General features: G+C 42.4%; 1 protein-coding gene across 2 annotated transcripts in view; it reads right to left on the bottom strand.

Annotated features, from left to right (window-relative positions):
• TCERG1 (transcription elongation regulator 1) overlaps positions 1 to 26377 on the bottom strand; it is a 57722-nt gene that overhangs the window by 16151 nt on the left and 15194 nt on the right. Inside the window, exons 5-14 of one of the 2 annotated variants that reach the window (XM_066591259.1) lie at positions 21270 to 21509; positions 19561 to 19623; positions 17105 to 17305; positions 16118 to 16236; positions 12029 to 12117; positions 7662 to 7822; positions 5336 to 5402; positions 4269 to 4395; positions 1900 to 1989; positions 230 to 348 (exon numbers count right to left, since the gene is read on the bottom strand). In XM_066591259.1, coding sequence (XP_066447356.1) covers positions 230 to 348; positions 1900 to 1989; positions 4269 to 4395; positions 5336 to 5402; positions 7662 to 7822; positions 12029 to 12117; positions 16118 to 16236; positions 17105 to 17305; positions 19561 to 19623; positions 21270 to 21509 — 1276 coding nt within the window. The remainder of the gene's footprint in view (positions 1 to 229; positions 349 to 1899; positions 1990 to 4268; positions 4396 to 5335; positions 5403 to 7661; positions 7823 to 12028; positions 12118 to 16117; positions 16237 to 17104; positions 17306 to 19560; positions 19624 to 21269; positions 21510 to 26377) is intronic. The other variant, XM_066591260.1, reaches the window with a different exon arrangement.

The raw sequence follows: 26377 nt of genomic DNA, 5'->3' as shown, positions 1-26377 counted from the left end.
TCCACTGAAATGAAAGGCGCAACAACATGTGTGTACGTCCCCTGCTCCATACATGCAGGGGCCATTTGGAACCCCATTCTCAGGAACGTAGGGGTCTCAGCAATCAGACTACCACCAATCAGACCTACCCCTGTAGACAGGGATAACTTGTAACTTTGCACAACTTCTTTAATGTGACCATTAACTTGTTTAGGTCAGATATGAATAGCTTCTAAATATTAGCACAAACCTTGGGTTAATCTTTGCCTCCTCCATCATTTTCTTGAAGTCTTCTTTTGATTGCATAATCTTGTTTTTCTTTTCCCTCCTTTCCTCTTCTGCCCTCGTTTTGACATACTGATCAAACACCTACAGAAAAATAAATGACAAAGAGCACAAGCGGTAAATATTTTAATAAGAGAATAAATGTAAAATTAAAAACATTACGATCACATGGAGCAACAAAAATAAAAAATGTATCAGTGCAACTCACAAGCAAGCCAAGTGTTTCTACACAGGTTACTTTATTGATCTGTCCAAACACTAGAATTAAAGTTAATGTGCACCCTGGTGACCCTACACTTGTATATGAGGAAGCTGCAATATAATATAATCACTCCCCGGTATAGTTGTAGAATTGTTCATTCTCAAAAGCCATTTTTCTCTGAATACGGTCAGCAAAGCAGTTGAAATGCCCAATAGAGTTTATAAGAAGGCTTCAGCATTCTGTGGGGGAGCCAAGAGAGGTATGAAGGTGTCAGAATAGTTTCCTTGCTTTTAAACATAGCCTGCAGAAAAATTCTCAAAATGTAGAGCTCATGTGGTGTATGCACATGAAAAACTTGCATTGTGTATGTCAAACTTAGGGCTACATTTACCAATGGCTAAAGGGGTTGTCTGGTTAGCAAACAACATCCCTTCAATAGCGCTCACTGTAGTAAAAGAACAAATTGAGCAGTACTCACTCCATCTTTGCCGCTGGATCCAGTGTTGCAGCCCCGTTGTGGTACTGTTGCCTGTAGTGACAGCTGCTGTCACTGGAAAACAGATGACCACTGCAGCCAATCAGAGCCGTGACGCCAGTAGAGCCTAACGGTGATGCTGCAGCCAGTGATTGGCTGCAGTGGTCACCTGACTTCTAGTGATGTCAGTTGTCACAACAGACATCAGGATCAGTTGGGATGAGACTTCAGTGTTGGATACTGGTGGCAGGGTAAGTACTGATCAGTTTGTTATTTTACTACAGCAAGTGCTTTTGGAGAATGTTGTCCGGTAACCAGACAAATCCATTATATAAAAAAAAAAAAAAAAATGTTACTTTGGCATCCGTTGGGCAAATATATTTATTTAAGCCTCTTACAATGGGTGTCTATCTGTTGATTCTCCAGAAGCACACCTCCTCTATAGGCTCTTAAAGAGGACCTGTTGGCTCTTCTGAAATGTCCGATTTAGGAAATAAAATTATTTCCCATAATATAAGAACTCTGGAACACCTTTTAGTATAACCCTTAAATATGGTGGTGTTATTCTTTCTACAATTCTGTGAATACATTGTTCCCCGTTAGGGGTGTGCCTTTACACAATCCAGTCAGTGTTGACAGGATCACAATGTGTCAAGACACATCCCTCTGACAAGAGGCGTGGTAACACACAGTTGTCAACTTGCTCAAATTTCGAGGAGGAACAGGGGAACGGCACAATAGGTCTATGAAAAGATGCAGCAAAATTGTTACTTCTTCGAGAATACAAGGACAGACCTGTCAAGAGTAGCGAGAGGTCCTCCTTAACCGTTACAAGAGCAGAGCCTAACCTGTACAATCGACCATCTTTGAAACTATTCATGATACACACTCTTGTATTATGTCAAAACCCAAAATAAAGCCCCTTAGATAAAGAGTCTGCCACGTGTTGCTGCTTTACCTGTTTCCTTTCTTTCGGATTGAGGAGTAAATAACGAGGGTCAAATACAATCTTGTGGAGCTCTTTTTCCCAGGTAGAAAATGCGGATACCTTCGTGAGGAAAGAACACAAGAGAACTAGAGAATTAGGGCCGCTTATGGTAGCAGTGAAATCCTAGGAGCCCCAGAAAGAAGGTTTGTATGTGAATCTACAGGATGTCTATGGAAAGGAGAACAGAGCAGTAAGCCACCATCCAGGTTTCATCACTAATAAATGACAACGAGTGGGGGGTTAGGATAGCACATTTTCGACACTAATTGGCTTTAAACACTGTGTCATAATTATACGGAGGCAACATCGAGCTAATGACTCATTAAAATAGCCACTACTGAGTGACATTTAGAAAGCACTTCAAAAGCAACCCTTGATGTAGGATGCGCCTTGTGAAGTTGGAGACACATAACCCTTTCAATGCCCCAAAAGCAAGCAATGTGTGTCTATTCATTGCAGGTCACTTTTGCCTGGAACTTGTAAAAGAACATTTGCACTACAAACATATGCCACACACTTTCTAAATGTAAAACCAATTACTCTACATCACAGTTATATCTATAGTGCATAAATAAAACCATCATTAACATTTGGAACTGTAGAGCATTTCTTTAACTGGATGACTGGAGTAATGCCCAACTAAAGGAGATGTCAAAAGGTTAACATTACAGTTGATGCTATTCGCTCTCAAACTTTATGTATACTTTACATTAAGTATTGCCCAAACGAGTCCAGTATTGGGCAGATAGCCATTAAGGATATACGGGCACCTTAACCCTTTCTGCCACAGGATGCGAGTTTATGTCCAGGCTGAAAAATGGCTCCCGCAAATGGACGTGAATTAACATCCTATGCATGGCATGAACTCAGAAGAGGAGAGTGCGCCATCTGCAGCAGCACACTGCAGCATGTAAGGGGTTAACAGCAGTGATCAATGTTGACATCATCGACTCGCTGCCATGTAATGCTGATAGCTTGATATGCCAAAATGCTTCCCCCCCCCTTCATTTTGCCTCCCAAAAATACACAATAAAAGTAAATCAGAAAGCCAGGTGTACCCCAAAATGTCAAGCAAAAAACAAGCCCTCAGAGATCTGTCAATGGGAAAATTAAAAGTTTATGGGACTTCGAACGCAGCAATGCAAAAAGGTTTTCGAAAACAGAGTTTTTTACTGTGCACAAAAAAATCCCCCAAAATTACACAATACATTGTGTACCCCAAAAATAGTACAGAAAAAAAATACAGCTCGCCATGTAAAAAACAAACAGTAATATGGCAATGTAGATGGAAAGATCAAGTTATGGCTTCTGATAAGTGAAGTTGAAAATCCCCCCCCAAAATGGTTTTGTCCTTAGAACTAAAATAGGCCATGTTATTAAGGGGTTAAAGCAAACCTATCAGATGAGTGGGATGGGGTAAAGCTTAGGTTAATGTCTGATCTGTTAACAGGCCTTGCAGTAATGACTGGGAGTTCCCATTTGCCGTCCTGAGAGAAAGATAAGTTAGAGGGAAAGAAGCAGATCTCCATTATATTGAGGTTTACATGGTTTGGAGCAGAGTAAATCCGGACAGGATTCCTGAGAGACGGTGAGAGCCCTGCCAACCCACACAGGCTGATTGACAGCTTGCATGTGTGTGTAGAGAGAAGGCTGTCACTCAATCTGGATCAGCATGGAGACTCTCAGTCTGCCATAGAAGACCTATGTTGAGTTACTCTGCATTTTACTCAAATTCTGCCCCAAATCATATGAACCGCCCCAGAGCTCAGCTTTTCTACCTCTATCCTGCTTTCAGAAAGGATGGCATACATCACCTGAAAGGTTTGCTTTAATTTGCAACTATTGTAACCCAAGGGAACACTGCACTTACAAGACTGCATGCGTCCGCATCATTTTATTATACAATGGTGCTTGAAAGTTTGTGGACCCTTCAGAATGTTCCTTATTTCTGCTTACATATGACCTAACACAAATGTACAATTCTATAAGATAATGTATTGAAAAACAGATGCCTTTTTCTAATTTGAGAGCGTATTTTCACATTTTAATTAAGTAATGCCATATTGCTAGAATATCACCTTCAAAGCAGTGTGCGTCTGACATCTTGGACCCCCACCATTCCTGACAATGAAGGGTACTCAGGTCTGGTGTAGCATAAAGTGATGGCATACCCTAGCAATATGCTATTACTTTAGAAAATGGGTATAGCCCTTTATTGGAGGAAAGCCACTTGTTACCACGGAAAGAAGAAAATAAAAAACCCTGTTACTGAGGATTTAATGACTCGTGTGCAAAAATCAGAAAAGATTTATATACATCTCAAAAGATGATTTTCTAACCCCTCTCTCCAGCAACATATCTCTAAACTGTTTCATTCGAGCGTCCAGTGGAACGATAGCTCGCTCACGAGCGGCTTTAATTTCAGCCTCCATAGCGGTCTCTTTATCGGACTCGGTTTCTTCTTTCCTGAAAAATAAAAAGAAACCAGTGTAAGTGTTTATACGTACACAAGGACATAAGCCAAAATAAAGAAACCCCATCACAGCAGAGACTTCTACTGCTGTGGGTATCTAATAATACTCTTTATTTGTATAGCGCCAACTTATTCAGCAGCGCTATACACTTCACTTCTGCCGGCAAAGTGACACTTCTAGACCCCAACCAATCCACAGTTACTTGAATTCCCCATTCATTTAAATTCAGCGAGAAATATTTTCTGTCCCCCTGATTTTACATGTCAACATGGTGTATAAACACTTAGGAGGACAGGCACTTCTGACTCACTGATTTTCCCATCTAGCTCAACTTGTCTTTTTTGTATGGGTCCACTCACACATTCAGGTTTTAATACAGACTATCCAAAGTTACAATAATCCATATTCAATGCTTGTGAATGGAGTTTTGTGACAGATTAACCCCACCAAATAGGGCCAATTATTGTGCGATTCCGTGGCACATCAGACTGCTCATCCGTGGCACAAATCCCTGCTAGCCTCCAATTTCTGCTGCGCATCCTGTAGTAACTAGGAGTCAGGTTGTTCAGTGGTTTTTTTTGGCGAGATATTTACAAAATTACAAGAAATCTGCATGTAGGCATCAATACACCAAACATGGCAATATATAAACCAATGTAGCATAAAAAAATCGTCCGTGGATTCCACAATTCAAGCCTGGTCTTGTGAGATCGGCCTAAATGCTTATTTCTGTTTTTAAATGCAAGATGTGTCTTTTAGTGACTGGTTTCATTTTTCTACGCTCGTTTGAGATTTGTGAAGTCCTATAGAAAAGCCTGTGGGGAAAAAAAAGTCATGAAAAACAAAACAAACACAAAACACTATGGCGAAATATAAATTAAGGCCTGCACGAAGGCATAAAACCAGAGGATGTTTGCCATCTATGGACTTACTTTCTCTTCTTTGCTTTTATGGGTTCATCATCATTAGCATCTTCTGATGATTCAGGATCTTCTTTGACTGCCAAATACAAAAGATCATAATCAGCACACTTACAGGCTTACTGTCTTCAATACTAAAGACCTGCAGAACTGCTCATGATTACATTTCTTCCCTGTCAAGTTTCTGCTGCCTTTTGACATAGGAGCTAGCAAAGCATGCTGCATTATCCTATCCGGCTCTGAAATGATTGGGGGAAATTTACTAATCTGGTCTATATATATATATATATATATATATATATATATATATATAACGTAAGCCAGGCAATCAGTGTACTCCTAATGTAAAATACGCAGGTTTAAAAAAATATAAATAAAAAATTACATTTATGGAAATGATCCCATACACAAATTAGGGTTAATTTACATCAGCACTTTTGGGTTCCCCATTCCTGCTCAAATATTAAGCGGGAAAACTGCACCCAGTGTCTGAAAGGAGCAGTTATGACAAAAATAAACAGCGCCAGTGACTAACGCGGTCCATTTGGTTTTAGGCTTCTGGCCTTTTACAGGATGAAAAAGCGCAGCATATTACAGTATTTAGTCCCATTTTTAACCAGAATCTAACGTTGAGGTTCCTTCTATATGTATAAGCAATAAGAGCAGTGCAGGTGTAAAAGACAAGGGGCTATTAGACTGTAATGTACAAAATCCAGGTCATTTTTTTATATGGGTTTTCTAGAAGACAGAAGGGATTTTAAGAACTCGAGAAGTATCCACAGAAATTGCCTATGGTTTTAGGGATGTGGTGTCATTTCTCCTATTTTTATAGACCGCCCTTTTATAGCGAACTGTTTACTAGCTTCCTCCACTGCCCATGGGAGGGAGATTTATCTCCCATTATAGCAGTGCAATTGCCTTCTATGCAAAAAATAAGGATTCTGTGTAAAACACATGTGATGGAGCTACACTCATCCAGTAGTCCCAGATGACGTATCTAAAGAGATTGGGCTACAGGGATTCCTACTAGGGCAGTCTGAAACCCCTTATTTTAAAAGATCTGGATGTGCGCACACTCCAATACCACTCCCGGCACCGCGCAACGATGCAAATGGCAGGATGACAAGTAAAGTTGCATCATCTTATTATTCATTGACAGAGAGACCTGGATTGGGGACTACCTGCCCTCTTTCCCAGTCCCCTCCCACTAAACGTGGAATCTGCGTTTTCTTCTTGTGTTCCATTGCCAGTTGTGTGGAGGCAATTGGGATCGCACCCCCTGTAGGTTTGAGCAGATTCAAACCCTTAGGCCTCATGTCCACGGGCAAAAGAAGAATTAAAATCCGCAGCGGATTTTAACTCTTCTCCTGCTCGCGGATCCGCATCCCATAGGGATGCATTGACCGCCCGCGGGTAGATAAATACCCGTGGATGGTCAATAAAAGTGATTTTTAAAAAACATGGAGCATAAAAAATCTGGACCATGCTCCATTTTCATGCGGGTCTCCCGCGGGGACGGCTTCCGCAGGCTTGTATTGAAGCCTATGGAAGCCGTCCGGATCCGCGGGAGACCAAAATCGGAATTTACTCACCCGCTCCAGATCTTCCCTTCACCACGGCTTCATCTTCTCTCCGTCGCGGCCGGATCTTTTTTCCTCGGGCCGGCGCATGTGCAAGGCACGTAACCGACGTGCCCTGCACATCCGCAGGGCCGAAGAAAGAAGACCCGGCCACGACGGAGAGAAGATGAAGTCGCGGCGAAGGGAAGATCCGGAGCGGGCGAGAGGTGAGTTAATTCTTATTTTTATGCCTCATGTCCGCGGGGCAGGAGGGACCCGCTACGGATTCTACATGGAGAATCCGTAGCGGGCCTGATTTTCCCCGTGGACATGAGGCCTTAGGGTTTGAGGTCCCATGAGTGGATCTTTTTTATTCTCTGCCGGGTCTGAACGCTATTGTCAGATCCCTTTAGTGTAATGAGAGCTTCCTGCACCCCAATAATCTAGTCTGTGGCTTCAGCTTACACTCTAGGCTGCAATATTCACTGAGCTGTTGAGATTTCAAAGACTATCCTAGATGGGATTCAGATACACTTATTGGCCCGTGGAGGTCAGATGGAGCCACATTTCATCTAGACTTGTGGAGGTCCCAAGATGTGTGTCTTCTGTTCACTAATAGGCCATAACCTACCAAGATGCACCCAATTTATAACAGTGGCTCACAATGTGTGATAAGTTTGGTTTAGAGAGACTTTTGTCCAACCAGTAGGCCGTGTAAAACGGCCTACCGGTTGGCTAACTTTACACAAATATTTTTCACTAAGCTTGTCTTAACTCACAATATTTTTTGACATCTTCTAATCCCCTCTTATGTGGAGGCTCCTGAATGATTTTGTCAACATCAGCTCTTCCAATTAGATCTTCCGGCCTGTCCCACATAGATAGACGTGTAGTGGGATTGTAGAAAAACACTCGTTCATCGCCTGTCCACACCACACACCTAAAGACAGAAAAGTAACATTTTAAACACCAATAATACATTTGTGGTGGCAAATCAACTGTTGTAACAGTCAAATATGACCACCCAGGAGTAACCCATACCTCAGACACCAAAGCATTAGACTGGTCAGATGCACACAGGGTCACTTACAGATCACAACATGAGAGTTGTAGGATTCATTGTAAAGCACTGATACATAGTGGTGCGATATAAGTAATCACATGATTCATTGGAGAACCTGAGAGCGTATTAATGAAATTGGATACAATGTGGGGTCTTTGGCACATCTGCAGTACTCTTTCTCTTGGCTAGACAAGAAACCTTCTTACCTACAAAAATTATTTTCTATGAACAGTAAGAACAACTTCACAAGGGGGAGAAAAGCGCGTGAGTTTTGTGCGCTGCGAGACTCACAAATATGAACCCCATTCTTTTGAATGGGGCCATACACACGAGCGATGTTTTCCTGCATAACACCGCGATGCGGGAAAGAAATCGCAGCAGGATTTATCTTCCTGTGTGCTCTTGCATCGTAGCATCAATCCACGTGCTAGGTGCACACAATGTGATGCAAGATCTCCCATTGAAAACAAAGGGAAAAAAAACTCCAAGATCCCTCGCTGTAGATAGCTACACTTCTCAAAGTGATGCGAGGCAGTTCTGAAGGTTAGAATATAATAAAAATGTAAGCAACTTTCTTATATACTTTGTGCTTCAATTTTACTCAGTCTTCGAGTCCTCCGCTTGCTGTCTGGGAATGATACATTGAGTATTACATCTAAAAGGCTTAAAAAAAAATCTAACCTTATGCCCATGTGATACATATATGTAAAGCACATGAAGATAGCCATGACACCCTTCACATACACTTGCATTAGCTGGAAATGATTAGGTTAGGTGTCCAATTAGTGACAAGAGATGGAGGAATCATAATATAGAAAGTTGCTGAACTAATCTTTATACAATGACCGAGAATCCCTATAAATGTAAAATCCAACCTGAAGTCTTGAATAAGCCTTCCTTCATTAAAAGGGTATTACAAGACAGGTCTTTTACTGTCAGCTTTGCAATTCATTACATTGGTTTCTGAGAAAAACTTGTACGCTCTACACTACAGCAACAGATTAGATTTGACCTTGACTATTACTCATAAGGCCCTTTTACACATGATTATCGCTCAAAATTTGCTCAAAAGCCATCTCTTGAGCAATAATCGTTGCTTGTAAGTGTGCCCATCATGCACTTTTCGTCCAACCCCTGAGTTCAGCTTAAAATCCGCCATCCCCGATAAGACGGACCGCGCGCTGAGTTCTCCGTGGGCAGCGCTGATAACATTCTTACAGCTGCTGTCCTCCTGGAGAACAATAAAGATGTATTTGGAGAACAGACCACCCGCTGTTCTCTAAATACATGACAATGAAGCTAGGTAACTACTAACGGCCCATTAGCTCATTAGTAGCTAATGCAAAATGATCACTCAAAACTGTCAGTTTCTGATTAATTTTGAGTGATCATCCGTTTGTGTAAATGGGGATTTAAAGGGCCTATACTCAATATTTTGGAAGAGGAGCAATTGGCTGAATATCACAGGAGCAAAATACTAGGAAGAAGAGAAGTTTCTGTGGGAAGAGGTTTGCCAACATTTCATAGGTAGAGTAGGCAAGCAACCTTCAATAGACTAATCAGAGAAAGCAGCAACTTCACTGCAAACTAAATTGATAGACTAGTATATATATGTACAGGACACACTGTAATTGCCTTCTGGGTCAATTTCTATCCTCCTCTATTGTGTTTGGGCCGTAGTAGATTTGAGTTGATACTATCAAATCCTTTTTCACACTATTTCGGAGTTTTCTAGCTTGTGGTAGTACTGCATGGCTAGTTTCATATGAGCATATTATGAACACATCTATGGACCGATATGCATAAGCGTCCTGGCCCAACCAGGGATCTACTGAGCCAAATTCACAGCATTATAGGAATCTATGGGGTTGACTTAGTAGAATAATGCCGAAGCATTTGCCTGCATTTCCCCCCGCAGAAACGTAGCCACATTTATGGCCTATATATGATTTCTCCCAATGCAGGGTCCCTGCAAAACAGTAGAGACTATAAAAAGAAACCGCTAACTGAGTCATTTTATTTTCCTACCAATGGGAAGAAAAATTAGGAACCTCATTTTGACAAATTGTGAAATTACGACTTATGGAGTTTCTTGAACTGGACACTACAATGGTTTACAAGTGGTTGTCCAGTTGTGAGCTATTGATAATCTATCTAAAAAATGGGTTATCAATAGTACATGAGTGGGGGTCTGCCACCCAGGACTCCTACTGATCAGCTGTTCGGTGGGCCAGCACACTGAGCAGATTTCTGCAGGAAACAGACAGTTCCATTCCCACTAGAGTGGCCAGGCTTACAGTCCAAATTCCCATTTAAGTGAATGGAAAACTTCCCTGTAATACCAAGTCCGGCCACTGGAGTGGGAATGGAGCTGTCCGCTTCCTCCAAAAATCAGATCAATGTCGGAGCAAACCATGCTTGCTTTCAACTAATCAGAGGATTTGGGGGTCCGGATCCTTGCCGATCTACTATTAATGAACTTTCCTGCGGATAGGCCATCAATAGTTTACAACTGGACAACTCCTTTAATGTTTAGCTCAGATTTAATTATCATAAATCTGAGATAACTGTTGGACATGTAAGGCTTCATGTCCACAGCATAAATCGGTTTTCAAAATCCGCGCGGGTGTCCCACACGTGAGATACGCACCAATAGAGGACCATTGGGCACCCACAGGTAATTAAATACCTGCAGATGGTATTTTCCCCCAGCGTTGCGGATCGCACGCACAGGAAAACACCCGCAGCATGCTCCATTTTCGTGTGGTTTTTCCGCACGGACGGCTCCCGCAGCTTCCATTGAAGCCAATGGAAGCAGTCTGGATCCGTGGCACCGGCGCAGCTGTCACTGCATCCATGCCGCGGACTGTGGGAAAACAGAAGTTTAAAAGAAAGAAAAAAAAAAAAAAAAAAGACAGCACGGCACATTTGCGTGCAGCACGCCCCCGGCATCTCGAGCGCATCTGCCGTGCAGAAGAAAGAAGATACGGCCTGCACAGAGAAGAGCCCCGCAGCGTCCGGACAGATGAGTATATTGTATTTTCTGGCCTCATATCTGCGGGCCGGGTGGAATCCGCTGCAGGATTCAGCACGGGAAAACCATATGGGCCCGTGGACATGAGACATTAGGCTCCAGTAGCATTGTGTTTTAATCCTGTATTTACTGTGTTAGGAAAGCATCTGTTGTATACTTCATGTATATACTAGTTTACTGTTCTGCAAAAGACATACAAGTCTGACAGAAGACTCAGAAGTGATGTAGGGTGCCTTACTACTAATGGCGAGTAATGGGAGATGAGTGGGAATCATAGACAACCCACAATACTTATCTTAGGCCTCCTGCCCACGGCCGTGGCAGACTCCGCCAGCAGAATATTGCAGCAGAGTCTGACACGGCACCCCACAAAGACCCCCCATACTCACCTCTCTGGATCCGTCGCGAGTCCCATCCGGCGAGCACGCACAGTGCATGACGTGCGGGTGGTGATGCATAATTACGCAATACTTCCGCTGTGCTCAGAGCGGAAGCATTGTGTGACGGACAGTTTCCATTAACCACAATGGAATCCGGCCACGCGTTTTTCCGTGGCAATTAGAACATGCCGAGATTTCTTTCACGCTGCAGAACTCCGCTGTAGAATTCCGCAGCGTGAACATTGAGCGATTAGGTTTAATAGGACCGAATAGCTACGGGATAATGCAGTGGATTTTCACCGTGTCAAAAGCGGCAGAAAGCCATCCGTGGAAATTATGCCTTATACCCAACAAAGGGAAGCAACACTTACATGGGATTACTGGCAGCCACCAAGGCTTTAGCTACTTTGAAACCTTTTTAACCAAAGTAGAAATCTTGTAAAAACTAATATGGCAATAAAAGGTTTTTGTTATTAAATAAGTTGTTTGCGGCAAAATCAGAGAGCTTTGATGTATTTGAGGAAATGAGCAGATAAAACAAGTTTCTTACCAAACACAAGCAAATAATGTAACAAAATGAAAGCCCTTGCCTGTATAGATGTAAAATCCAGGACTAACACAAATGTCCCTGCAAACATTGGCAAGAAAACAGGCTTTGGGCATAAGTACCATGGAGTGCCAGGAATTGGTGTGGTAGCCACTGGCCGGGCTTTTTGGGCAGCTTTTTCCTCCTCTGTCATTTCTTCTTCTTTTGGCTCCTGATAAATAAAACATACTGCATTCATAATAGCGTCAAGGAAACCGGAAGCTCTCGAGTCATAACTGGCCGTACTAAGACACAAACAAATGTGAAGTCTCACAGCTCAATATGAATGCCTGGGCAGTTGTGATATAAAGCAGCATTTTTACCGCTAGGAGGACGAGCGCTCGACAGCAGCTGCAATAAAGCCTCTTTGAGACAACCACCCAAATCTGCACAATAAAGATTTACGTTATGGGATTCGTCATCTTAAAACAAACAACAACAACAAAAACAAAAAAACACAAAGTGCCAGTTCAAGTGTTTAACCCCTTAATGACATGGCCTATTTTGGCGTTGAGGACCAAGCGATTTTCTGGTATTTTTCCATCTCCATTTTTCAAAAGCCATAACTTTTTTATTTTTCCGTGGACGCGGCCGTATAAGGGCTTGTTTTTTGCGTGGCGAGCTGTAGTTTTTATCGGTGCCACTTTTGGGTACATAGACAATATTGTAAAAAAAATTTTTTTTTTTTTTTTTTTTTTATGATAACAGGGAGAGAAAACGCATCAATTCTGCCATAGATTTCTTTTTCTTTTTTTACAGCGTTAATCATGCAGCATAAATGACACACTAAATTTTTTCTGCGGGTCGGTACGGTAACAACGATACCAAAATTGTTATATTTTTTTAGGTTTTTTACACTTTTTTGCAATAAAACCCCCTTTTTTTGTAAATCTTTTTTTTTCTCTATAGCTGCATTCAAAGTCCTGTAACTTTTTTATTTTTCTATGTACGGAGCTATATGAGGGCTTATTTTTTGCGAGACGAGCTGTAGTTTTTATTGGTACCATTTTGGGGAATGTACGGCTTTTTTGATCACTTTTATTGCATTTTTTGAGAGGCAAAATGCTAACTAAAAATTAGCTTTTGCCTCTGTTTTTTAGTGGGTTTTTTTACGCTTTTTGTCGTACAAAATAAAAAGCATGTTCAACTTTTTGTACACGTCGTTACGGACGCGTCAATATCCAATATGTGGGGGTTTAATTTTTTTCCCCCTTTTTTTATGCTAATATTAGAAAAAGCATATAAAAGGGTTTTTTTTTACATTTTTCTTTTTTTTTTTACATAATTTGAGTCCCTCTGAGGGACTTGCAGCACTATGCCTATGATCGCTGTCATAAGCCATGGCAGAGTTACTGCTCTGCCATGCCTTATCGCTTGTACAGCGATTATAGGCACAGGCAATACAGGACGCCAGTGTCTGGCGTCCTATTGCCATGGTGACAGGCCGGGCTCTCGCGATGACATCGCGAGAGCCAGCCGGAGACACAGAGGGAGCGCGATCCCTCTGTGAACTCTTTCCCTGCTGTGATCTACTTAGATCCCGGCAGGGAAGGGGTTAACAGCGGGGGGTGCATCTCCGATGCCCCCCCGCTGTTGCAGCGGGACGCCGGCGGTGACTGACAGCCGGCTCCCGCTGCGGGATAGCGCAAGATCACATAAGATCCCGCGCTATCCCCAGGACGTACTGGTACGTCCTGGAGCGGGAAGGGGTTAATGCAGTCAGAAAATGTAAGCCGTACATGAATAAAGAAACCCCAAATCATATTAAAGACCGTTTTCATATGGCGTTCTGCATTGTATTATAACTCCTTCCATTAATTCCCCACAGGTGGAAATGTCCTGCGCTGTACTCAGCGTTTAGAGGTTACATGACCATCTAAATCATATATTCCAGTGGGTCTTCCAAGCCCTCCGTCTGTCCCTTCCCGGTATACCCTACTAATGACAGCGAGGCTTCCCCCTCATTTCCTAATGACTGGGATGGGAATCTGGCGCATCTGCGCCCGACAACTGTCCCGTGTAAAAAGGTCCCCAACTAGTTTTCCAGCAAACTAGGAGTCATTTCTTAACAGGTAGTAAGAGGCTGTATTGGAGCACAGGCCACGCTCTTCATGAGACATACAGATCTTGGTCAGCTCCTCTGGACCCCTCCTGCCCCCACTAAGTAGTGCCTTGCTCCCCTGCATCAAATCAGGGGGTGCATTTGTAATTAAAAGCAGCAAGCAAGAGCTTTGGTGTCCTGCGCTGCATTCAATTTCACAAAGAACAGAAGGGTCAATTAATGCAAGTAAGTTTTAACAAAAGGCTGCAAGCTCAGGAGGCAGTGCTACGCTATCAGTTTATAAGATAACCCTTTAAGGCCCAATGTCCACAGGCACTTACGCACACATCCACAGTGAAGAAAACAGAAGACCCGGACAGGTGCGCAAGAGACCCGGACGGGAAAGCAGTGACCTCGGCCACGGACAGGTTCCGCTGCAGGATACCGCGGGAGGAATCCGATCCGCCAGTGGACATTGGGCCTAAGCAAAACTGAGTATTTCTGTCCATACAAAGCTAAATCTGAAAGAATTAACCAAAGATTAGGCCATCATCTGATTAATTTACTACTGACATTACAATATACAGTAGGTCACGAACTGTAATTTGGTCAGCATGTGCCCGTGAACGGTTCTTTTACAAGTCATTTGCCTTCAAAGTATGATGGATTTAAGTTATTTTGCAGTAAGTTTTTTAACCCCTTAGTGGTGAAACCTTTTCACAGCTTAATGACCAGGCTTAATTTTGTAAATTTGACGTGTGCCACTTTAACAGAGTAACTCCGTAAAGGTTTTGTATATTAAAATGATTCTGACATTGTTTTTTTTTTACATATTGTACTTCATTTAGGTGATAAAAATAGACCGATAGAATTTGTGTAAGTTTATTAAAAATGCCAAAATTGTCAAGCATTTAAAAGGAAAACAAAGTATTTTTTAAATATTTTCAACTGCAAACACAGTATATGCAGACATTCTGTACAAATTTTTAATGAGATATAAATTTCCAATCTGTTTACTTTATTCTGGAAGCACATTTGAAAAGCTTTAGGTTTTTTGAGCATTATGTTAAAATTTTGAGGAACATTTTGTTTTCCTACACCCCATTTAAAAATAATACACCCCTTAATGTATTCATTGAGGGGTGTTCTTATCTTGACTCTACAGTTATTTTTTCAGGGGAAAAAATAAATAAATAAAAAAAAAGAAAAAAGAACAGCTTTCATTCAAAGGCCCCCTGCACACTGGCGGAAATTCCGCGGCGGGATTTCCCGCAGAATTTCCACCCGTGGAAGCTGCCATAGGATTGCATTAGAAAACGCAATCCTATGCAGACGGCCGCGATTTGTCCGCGCGAAATCTTGCGCGGAAAACAAATCGCAGCATGCTCTATTTCTGTGCGGGGCTCACTCCCTGGCCGCTGGCTCCGCTTTGCGCATGCGCTGGCTGGACGTCAGCTGGCACATCACAGAGCCGCAGCCGCGGGAGCAGGTGAATACCGTGCTGGTCCCTGCAGGGGCTCAGGCCGGGTGCCGCTGCGAGAAGGACCGGTGAAGATGAGTAGTGTGGAACAGTCCTGGAAGCCTCTAGTACTAGGTTTCATCTCCTCTCACCGATCGGGCGTTGAGAGGAAATTGAAAAAAAAAAAGTGTCATTTTTTCTGTTTTCAGCGATTGCCGATATCCAATAAATAACGGACTGCTCACCATTGAACTATTGTGGTTACATCACCAAGGACCGCTCACTGTAGCCTCTGGTAGCTGAAAGGGAGCTGTTACATTCCCCGGTCTCGCAACATTATTCTGATGCAGCGCCATAAAAAGACAGCACAACAGAACAAAATCTCAATAGTGACCGCCGTCAACAGGTGTATGGGTAGTCACTAGGGGTAAGCAGCAATGTCTACACCACTACTAGTAGTATGGGACTGCGGTTCTAGGACGACCTCTTCAAAAAGATGCAGGCAGTAACCGTGTTGAATGTGTACTGGGAGAAAACGATATGGCATACAAAGAGCCTACTAATATAGATACTATACTCCTACTACATGCAAGAAACCCCAAGACAACACACATCAATCCCACCAAAAAATTAAAAAGCACAGTACCAAGTGACTTGGTTGTGGGCTTTTACCTCCTTTATTTCCTTGGGAGGCTCTTCCTTTGGCACTTCTTCCTCAGCCTCCATTGGCTGGGGCTCTTCCACTGCTGGTTCCATCTTAACAGGCTCCTTATGTTTCTCCAGTTCCCTATCTATAGAAGGATTTAGGAATGAAAAATACTCAATTACCATTCTGCAAGAATTGATCATAGACACATCTCAAAACGTTCAAATCCGCCATTATAGTCACACGTTAAATTTGTGGAGACCGAAAACTGATTTAATTCTTCTAAATAGGGTTGTTTTAGCAGCAAGTATATGAACTTCAGCAAGCCACAGTTGGATGAATGGAACAGTCTGCATGCTGCATCTGTGTGTGCCCGTGTGCAGTTGGACTAACCAGCCATGTGCGGCCCCTTTAGTAAGCTTGCCTACAGCTTCACATGAAACTATACGCAAATCAACAAGACAAGCTGAATATTTCATCCAAAAAAAAGTAAGGGTTAAATGTACACTAAATTTTCACACTTCTCATCTAACAGCCTATGTGTATCACTTTTTTTGCATTTCTTCTGAAAATCAAGTTTAAAGTGCCTGCCTCTAGGGGTCTCCCTTCCAGCAGCTTTGCAATCCACTGCCTGTCGTTAGGCAATTGGCTTCTCTAACAGAAACATTGCAAGTTACTACAAGCAACAGAGAGCGAGGCATTTAGAGGCTTCCCTGCAGCTGACAGGAGCAGGGTTACACAAGGCAGCATGTGAACTGTGGGAGAGCAAGTCCCAGCTACTACAGTATTGGCAGAATGGCTGATTAGGACACGACCTGCACCTGTAAGTGGATTGCAAACAGCAGGGCAGTGAAAAAAATAGGAAAATCTGAATAGAAAATTGAATTGAGAGCTTAAACTGGGTGCAAACCGCAGCCACCGAGGACCAGAGCTGCGTTTAAAAACGTAGGTGGACATTAAGCTGTGATTAAAAGGGAAGTAACATTTATTACAAGTGTAATAGGTGCAGTTACCCTTCTCCTTCAGTTCCTGAGGTTTGTCCCACGTGGATTCCAAAGTGCGGTTATTATAGTAGTACGTTTTGCCATCAGCAGTTTTATATTCCGACCACTCTGACACTATTGTTGCCCCCGCTAACGTCGCAGGAGAAGCAGCAAGGGCCACTTGAGGATGAATCATCGGAACCATTGGAGGAGCAATTCCCGGCAAGACACCTACAGACATTTTGACAAGATTAGGCAACATAAATAAAGCAGTCATGTCATAGAGAAGTGCAGAAGGCACCAGATCAGATGTTCTATCCTTATATCGGTTACTGAAGGTGTTAGATATTGGTGTGCTGTACAATATGCAGAGACATTGGCAATTATTGATGAACTTTTTAATCTGAGCTATTAAAAAGGGACACCATCAACTCAATTTTAGCATGTATTGTAGGTTGTGCAAATAGACTGTCTTTGGTCTTGTAGGTATCACAGGGCACTGCCCTTCACTATCAGAATGTACCACTCCAGAGTAATAAGCTGCAAGGGAAAATACATTGATATACCTAGTGATCTAGGGCAGTTTGTATAAGTGAATGAGAACGACTGATGGATCGGTACGTAAAGCGGATTGATTAGCGAACGAGCCAGCGATGATTTGCATTCTTTCATGGAATTAATGATGAACGATAAGCGAGTGAATTATTGTTTGATGGTTGGCTTTGTTAATACTGAACAATTATCGTTCAAATTTGAACAACCTAACGATTTTTTGAATGTTAATCGTTACATGTAAACGCATCTAAGGGTGCATTCAGACGACCGTATATCGGCTCGGTTTTCACGCCCAGCCGATATATGGCGTCTCTCTCTGCAGGGGGACGAGGCTGGAAGTTTCGGGAGCAGTGCTCTGAGCTCCCGCCCCCTTTCCACCCCCCTGCACTATTTTCAATGAGGAGAGGCGGGCGGGGCGGAGCTAATTCCCTGAACTTAGCCCCACCCCTGTTACTCCTCCTCAATGCAAATAGTGCAGAGGGGTGGAGAGGAGGCAGAGAGGGGGCGGGAGCTCAGAGTACTGCTGCTGGCTCTTCCAGCCTCCTCCCCCTGCAGAGAGAGACGCCATATATCGGCTCGGCGTGAAAATCCAGCCGATATACGGTCGTGTGAATGCACCCTAAAGCACCAAAAGGATAGATAATTATGTAAATCCATTTTTTAGATGGCTGGATCTAATGCATCCAAAACGAAGCAATTTACAAATATAGTCAATTAAAAACATCGCACTATTTTTGTCTACAGCTACTAAAATAGGCCTATATGTTCTCATGATAACATACAACAAAACCAACCATGTGCCGTCTCTATACCGGAAACAAAAGGAAGGGCTCTTACTTCTCCTTCCTGCTGGATCTACTTTCCGCCTTGGCTCAAAAACGGCATCCAAAACTGCAATCGCATTAATCCCCAAAAGTGTTTTGTGTAAAACCACCCTCACTTATTTTAGTGACTTAAATCTCTGCTCCTTCTGAGTTTAGGAGTCCAGTGGGCGGTGCTCCTTCACGATTGGACAACTTTATCTGTAGGCAGTCATGCAGGATAAGCTGTCAATCAGTGATTAGGACCGCCCACTGGACTCCTTAGCCCAATAAGAGCAGAAGCTTAGATCAATAAATGACCAGTTTTGCTGAATCTTTTCCCACATAACTATATATATATATAAATCTACTCAGCTTCTCCTGCTCTATAAACTGCGGCTTACAGGCAAGACTGGATTTCAGTGCAGCAGGTTCTCTTTAAACGTAGGTGTCCGTTGTATGACACCATGGACGGGATAAAAATTAAGTGACAGTGTCCCTTTAAGAAGGCCTAAATATCTACAAAAATTAAATGTCAATGTCTATGCAACATCCAAACGCCACAAAGACAGAAGAAAATACATAGTTTTAACATACAGACTCATTAGTACACAAATTCTAAGTGCATTGTACAGCTATTATATATACATACAAGTTCACTGATACAAGCTGATAAAAAAGACACTGTTTTAAGGTCAAGACCACTTTCCAAATGAAATAAATAAGAATAGTCCATCAAGATACATATTATTTGGGATTCACAAGTGGGGCAGGCGGGGGCAATTTGACCACACATGGAAAAATGGATAAATTAGCTGGATTATGCTAAATCCTTCATTCCTTTCAGAAAGTGGAATTATCCTTTAAAAGCACAAGACACACAAACATGCAGGAGAAAGCCACAACATATACAAATCTACAACTTAAGCAGTGCCGGAGTAACAAGATGTGTTAAACCTTCCAGACTGCTTCAGTTCAGGCGAATTGTGTCTAAGCAGGTCTACGTTCTACACCACTAGACTGATGTGCTGCGGGGTGGGGGGGCTGCAAAAAGACTTCATCGGCAAATCACGGTATTAGGTACATTCACTACCATGCCAAACAAGAACTAAAACATTGTTGAAAAGTTACCGGTTTTGGTAGTAGCCACTGTCTTTACATACGGGCAGCTTACTATTTGCATCATTGCTACACCTGTAAAATGGATATGCAAACAGAATTGAGCATGACTATCACTGTCTGCTAGCACTGGGGCTGAACACTGCAGAAATTACATTAAAAACCCTAAGGCTTACAAAAAAAGGAAAATTAGTATTACTTTTCTACATTATGACCACTGTGGAGCTGCGTTTTGTATTATAGTACAAGGGAATTCAGTCTTACACGGGGAAAAAAAAAGTAGCAAGTGTCAATGGAATATACTCTAATACATGCAACTTTGACTAATTTAGTGCATACTTTAAGGCTACATTCACACGAGCAGGAATTATGTGGTCTGTCGGGGCCGTCCTGAGCCCGATCACCTGTGTGCGTGTCCTCATGGATTCACTGGTCCTAACTCCTAACAGACTGGTCAGAACGGCCCGGGTGGCGGGAAAATGGTCAATATGACCATTCAGCTTCTCGCTTCCAATAACGCGCCCCCTCCTAAACTCTTAACTGGCCGAAGTTTCTTCAATTGCATCACCAAGGCATTTAGTGGTCAACAAGCTCTACACAAGCAGTCTCCGAGAGCCTTCTTATAGGAACCACCTTTAGGGCCTCCGCTGGCAAGACCGTTCTTCTAATCAAACCACAACTCTAACCTGCCTGAGCTGTAACTGCATGACGAGTTTAGCAGCAAAGAGACAACTTCTTATGGGTGCGCAATTTTTTTGACAAAGAGTGTATATGTATATATATATATATGTACGTACTATCTACAACTCCAGAGGTTTATTGCACAAAACACCTTTAATACAAACTCTACCACTCTGCCACCTGCAGTTATTTTTGAGTACTACAATGTACACTTTGATTTTCAAGACAATATGCAATTACCATAGCCAAGAATTAAATACTTAATTCTATTCCCTCTAATCAGCTTTGTACCCAACCCAAATACCTTCTTTATAACCTACTATCCCCTATATCCACAATACCCTATCCTGCTCAGGTGTAGTCTAAAGCCTCTCACACAGGCGGTTTTTGTAGTGTGTAGTGGATGTTTTTAACGCCCGCTATGACTGCTGCACTAAGCCTCCATTCATTTCAATGGGGCTTCCCAGACTAGCGTTTTAGTGTAGCATTTATAACTCTCGCTAAAACGAACGCTGCGTTTTTGATTTTCAGGTTTGCATTAGGTTTTTGACACCCTGCATCGCCCATTAGGGTGTTTAGAAAGGCTGTGAATGAGGTTTTACAGCCTTTTAATGCTGCTTACTAGCCCATCAAGAGGGGTGGAAAAAATTGTAATGCCACTAGCAATGTATAGGCACACATCCGTTTGAATAGGGGAATGGTAATGGCACTTATTAATTTATACACCAATGGCACAAAGCAGACCTATGAGAAAAGAAGCTCCAGAATTATTTTAGAGGGCAATGGAAGAATTTGCTTAAACATACATGTCGGCAGGTCCTCTTTAAGAAAACCTCTGGGGCAGGCCATATAACTTTTTAGATTTCTGTTTTTTATTTGCACCATGCCACTATTTATTGAGATAAAGCACTTTTCTCATTCTGTAGGTTAAATCTAAAATAAGACCACTGGAAGGAGAATATTTGTGAAACCAGATGATCAGGGCATGAAGACACCAGAATTGACATACACTGATTAACATCAAATGTCTGATGCATTACCTGGTAGCGGTATTGGCATGCCAGGGAGAGGAACACGAAATGGGGGTACCATAACCGGGGGGAAAGCTGGTATTGCTGCTGTGGGCTGTGGCATCGCATGAGGGACAGTGGGTGGTAATGCCTGGGACAGCTGCTGAGACAGAGCCTGCACTGAGGACACCGTGGACAAAGATGCTGCAACACTGATTGGAGCCGTTGTCGTCACAGTAATACTTTGGGCTTGATCAGGTAGAGACGAACCTATGTGGAAGAAAAACAATAGAATTTTGACTATATCCTAGATTTATTTTCACATATAGATCTTCTATGCATCTTCGGGGATTACGACAGTTCCCATTTGGATAGGATGAATGAGAGCAACATTGAATGTAGTTCACACAAAAACTAAAAGTTAAGAACCTAAGCAAATTCTCCCTTAATAGAGTCGGTCCAATGATCCTGCTCCGTTATACAATCACATTGCTGAGAATCATAGAAGCTCAATCATCCCTCTTCCCATTTCAGCTATTAGATCTCAAATCAAAAGCGGTCGTTCCATTTACAGCAGGGGACCAAGCATGCTAGCATTGCAAATGTGATCAAAAAGTCTATTGAGCTGTATGCACATAAGCAATTTTGGCAGGAAACTGCAACAATCTCTCATGATCACATTAGTTCAATAATCGAGGCAGTTTAGTGGCCTAATGCCGTCATTTAGGAGCCTTTTACACAGAATGATTACCATTCGGATACTCGCTGGATCACGGGAATCTGAATGGTAATTGCTCAGTGTAAAAGCTGCCAGCGACAGATTGTGACAGAGCCTCTTTACACATAACCATACATCATATCCCCCATGATACCCCCCCAAAAGAACTTAAGACATATGCAAAAAAATAATTAAGAGCTTCCCCACATTCTCACCTCTCCTGAACACCCCCTCTGCAACCCGCCAACATTTCTTCACCAACGCAATGCAACCCGCACTCCCTATTAACTACTCATTATATATAAATCGACCATCCTCCCCAATATCTTTTTTACGGTAGATCCCCCTCTCCAAAGATACAACATCCTTTATCCTTTTAACAAAACCTCCCACTGTCGGGAGGGCCGTCTGTATCCATCAAGCGCCTTGCCCGCTGATGGATACAGACGGCCCTTCATCAGTATGCAAATTCTAGGGTCAAAACCAATATCAACAAGATATACTATTTTGTTTATCTCTAGTACCCCATTCCAAAATTTGTGTCAGTTTACACAATCCCAGAAAACCAAAGTGCTAACGACCACTTGTCTTTCTTTCCGTGTGTGCTATGCAAGTTACGTACAGAGGCTGACAACACCTTGTATGTCAGTTACCGGCTCTTAGCTCCGCCCCTTGATCATATGATGGTGACGTCATCACGGGTCCTTCATCCTCCTTGTGCACTGAATGAGGGATTATGGGCGGACTACATCCACCACAAACCCCTGCGGCCTCAGTTGCTATGGATACAGCAGTACTCAGTCTGGCAGTTTGTAGCTAGTTGTCAGACAGCTGCACAGCTGTGTGGAGACTCCAATAAATGACACCTAAAAAATGTCCACATACATAGCTGGTGGTGAATAATGACCAACAACATTGAAGCATAGTCCTTGCCCACTATCTTCACATCTCCTGAACGTGATATCGTGTCATCTCAAGTGCTAATGCCGCCAACACCAGTCCAGCCTTCATCTAATCGTCAAACGTTGTCTAGCGTTGGAACAAAACATCACTGTCGTGCAAACATGTCACCACAGAGGGTTCAACGCCACCGTGAAGCTAATGCAGCTTACATGACAGCGACAAGCCACGGTGTCACCTCAGCCACCAGCTGAAGTTTGTAAATCTCATGCAGCAGATCTGCGAAAGCTACGAGCAAACATGTCTCCTCAGTGCACTGCTGAAGTTCGTAAATCACGTGCAGCTCATATGCAAAAGCAACGTAGCAGAGCTGTGTGTGACGTGCATGTAGCAAAAATGGGTGGTGCATTGCACCACCAGAAAGACTGGTACTATAATTTCCAAATAATTACTAGTATGCATTATTATGCACCATCCATGTAACAATTGGAACAGCTTGACTTTAATCTAATACCCATATTAAACAACTTTAATGGTGTACAATAAACTATGTACTAGATATAGTTGACCTTCAGGTACAGATAGAACTGGAATCCTACACAACATTGCGGCCCATTTAGCGTCACTAATTTGACTCAAGTCTTTCTTCCATTTTTTTTCATTTTCCCTTTATTGGGAATTCTTGAAAATAAAGCACATTTCTATATAAATAAGATATTACACCCTTCATAACTCCAGAAAACCCAAGAAAGTTCACCAATGGGAGTTGAGCCATAAGCACAGATGCTGACCGGGCCTGAGCAGCAAATGCATGCAATAGTTGAAAGAACCTGACGAGGAAACTATGGGGATCATCACAAAGTTCTGTAAATTGTTCAAAACTACAGAAGAGACTTCCAGAGTGTACTTGATCCAAAACATTATCCCTTTCTTCTCTCAGGGTGAAACCCCCTCCAACCTAAAAAAAACAACTCTGGAAATTTTGGGCTCCTCCAAAAGGGGAGTGTGTATATAGGAAATCCATCTAGTTGTAAAATCTGCTTAAATTCTACATTTCAAGTATTAAAGTCATAGTCGGATGTGTTTTCCTCTTTCATCTCTCTCTTGCATACCATTATGGTGGTTGGGGATGGGGGGATAAAACCTGTCATTTTAGAAACTAACCCCCCATTCAACCTCACCCCATTTATTTCTCCCCACTTCTTCAACTGTTGCAGTTGGGCAGCCAGAAAATATAGAAAAACTTTTGGAATTGCCAACCCCCTAGATGGTTTATCCCTTTGAAGGGTCTCCAATTTGATTCTAACAAACATCTTATTCCACAATAAACTCCTAAATATTGTATGAAATCTATAGAAATATCTAAATGGAATCCAAACCGGAGAATTTTGAAGTATGTAAAAAGAGTTGTGGCAATCTGGAACCCATGGCTGCAATATGCGGTGGTGTTACAATGTTTAGTTAAAGGGGTTTTGGCATTAAAAAAAAAAATTATCTAAACTTACCTATTCCTTCCCTCTCTGTCTCCTTATCACATCTTCTCCTGGTTGAGCTTCTCCAGTGCCCCTGGTCAGCTCACTGCAGGCTAGGACCAGCTTGTTATGAGGGCTGCTTATCACAAACTCCTTCCTGCTGGGTCAGTGAAGGTCAGGTCCCTGTGCTGTAGCTTCACTGCCTAGGAAGGAATTGTAATCTATTTCAGAGACAGCTCGCATGAGCAATCTCTGAAGAAGATAGGCAGTCCCCCTGCTGGCCTGTGAGCTGTGACCCAGACTGCCAACCTGTAACCTCACAGAAAGGAGCAGAATCAGGCAAGTGGAGGTAAAGTGATCCCCCAGACTGCAGGAGACAGGAGAAGATAAGGGAGGTGAAGATCTGGTAAGTAGACTGATGGGGGAGGAATAGATAAGTAGAGCATTTTTCTTTTTTAGTGACAGAACATCTTTAAGTTATGATTCAATTCTTATCTCCAAGGTTACCTGGATTTAACAAATATCATGTAAAGAAACGCTACATAACTTTAAATTTCCTTCTGTATCATTATTTCAATAACATAGATGCTTATCAGCTGAGCATAAGGTTTTTTTGTATATACAATGTATGTTGCAGAAATCCTTGATACAACTGTAAGTCTTGGGAAATTTCTTATAAATCCAATAAAAAAATATTTGGAAAAGAAGTTGTGGCATTAGAACCATTTTAATATTTCCCCTGCCAATTATCGACCTTGCTTCCATTAACCCCTTGAGTGGCGGGTTTCCTACCACCCTGTCGTGCCCACCAGGGCAGGGTTTTTAAAATGATCTAATCATTGAATTTCAACTAATTTTGCAGTTGCGTCTCAAGAGCCATAACTTTTTCATTTTTCCATTGACATGGCCATATAAGGGCTTGTTTTTTGCGGGACAAGTTGTGATTTTTTTAAACAGGGGGGAGGAAAAAATGAAATGGGGGGAAAAAAAAAGGGGCCATGTCATTAAGGGGTTAAATAATGTATTAACTTCCTTCTCTGGGTCATTACGACGCACGGATACCACATGTGTGATTGTATTTTTGATTTTTTACAAAGTAAAGGGAGACAAGTGTTTTTATTATTTTTTTTAAATAATTTTTACCTTTTTTCTTTTAATTTTTTTTTTTTGTCCCTTTAGGGGACTTCCACAGGGACCCATCAGGACCCCTGATCACATTCCAGGGGTCCGATGGTGACAGCCATTTACATGCTGCAGTGACAGCCCTTTACATGCTGCAGTCACATAGACTGCAGCATGTAAAGGGTTAACACAGCAGAGATCGGAGGTTTTCTCTGATCTCTGCTGTAAGAGCTGGTACCTAGCTGTCCTCTGACAGCCAAGCACCAAGCTCTCCCTGCCACAGAGACCATCGGCTTGCTTCTGACAAGCCGATGGTCTCTATGGCAACCTGTAAACAAAGCAGGAGGTTGCCGACATATCGGCAATATCTTCTGCTGGTTTTTCAAAGCCCTTGCTTTGTTCTCTGTGGGTCTGTGCAGGCAGAGCACACTGTCACAGCTTGTGGCATTGTGCTCTGCAGCTCCCATAGTGATACATAGCCCGGAAATCTTCCAGGCTATGTCACTATGAGCAGTGGAGCTCGTCCCGGAAAATTTCCGGGCGTGCCACTCAAGGGGTTAATACAAACGTTTTAGAACAAGATCAAGTTAGCAGAAATAAAATCCTGAGGTCTAGAAGATACCACAACTCCAAAGTATTTTAATTATTTTACCATTTGTAATTGCATATGTTCCAATGGAATATCTGCGGGTAAAGGTCTAAGGAGAGAATGACAGATTTGCCCCATCTAATAGTAAAACTCTAATCCTATAGATGCATAACAAATGGAGATAATAGGGCCCATAGATTAAAGGCTCTTTTACACAGGGTGACAGTCTTTTAAACGACTGCAGGAGGGCTGACGTCCCTGCTAAGGTCACGAACGCTCGCGCAGCGCGTTTACAGAGAAAGTCTTGCCGCTGGATTGAGGGCTTCTCGACCGCCTC

The sequence above is a fragment of the Eleutherodactylus coqui genome, chromosome 2 (assembly GCF_035609145.1).
Source record: "Eleutherodactylus coqui strain aEleCoq1 chromosome 2, aEleCoq1.hap1, whole genome shotgun sequence".
In the NCBI taxonomy this organism is placed as follows: domain Eukaryota; kingdom Metazoa; phylum Chordata; class Amphibia; order Anura; family Eleutherodactylidae; genus Eleutherodactylus; species Eleutherodactylus coqui.
Note: the sequence above shows the minus strand (reverse complement) of the source record. Positions and strands in the feature narration are given on the sequence as shown.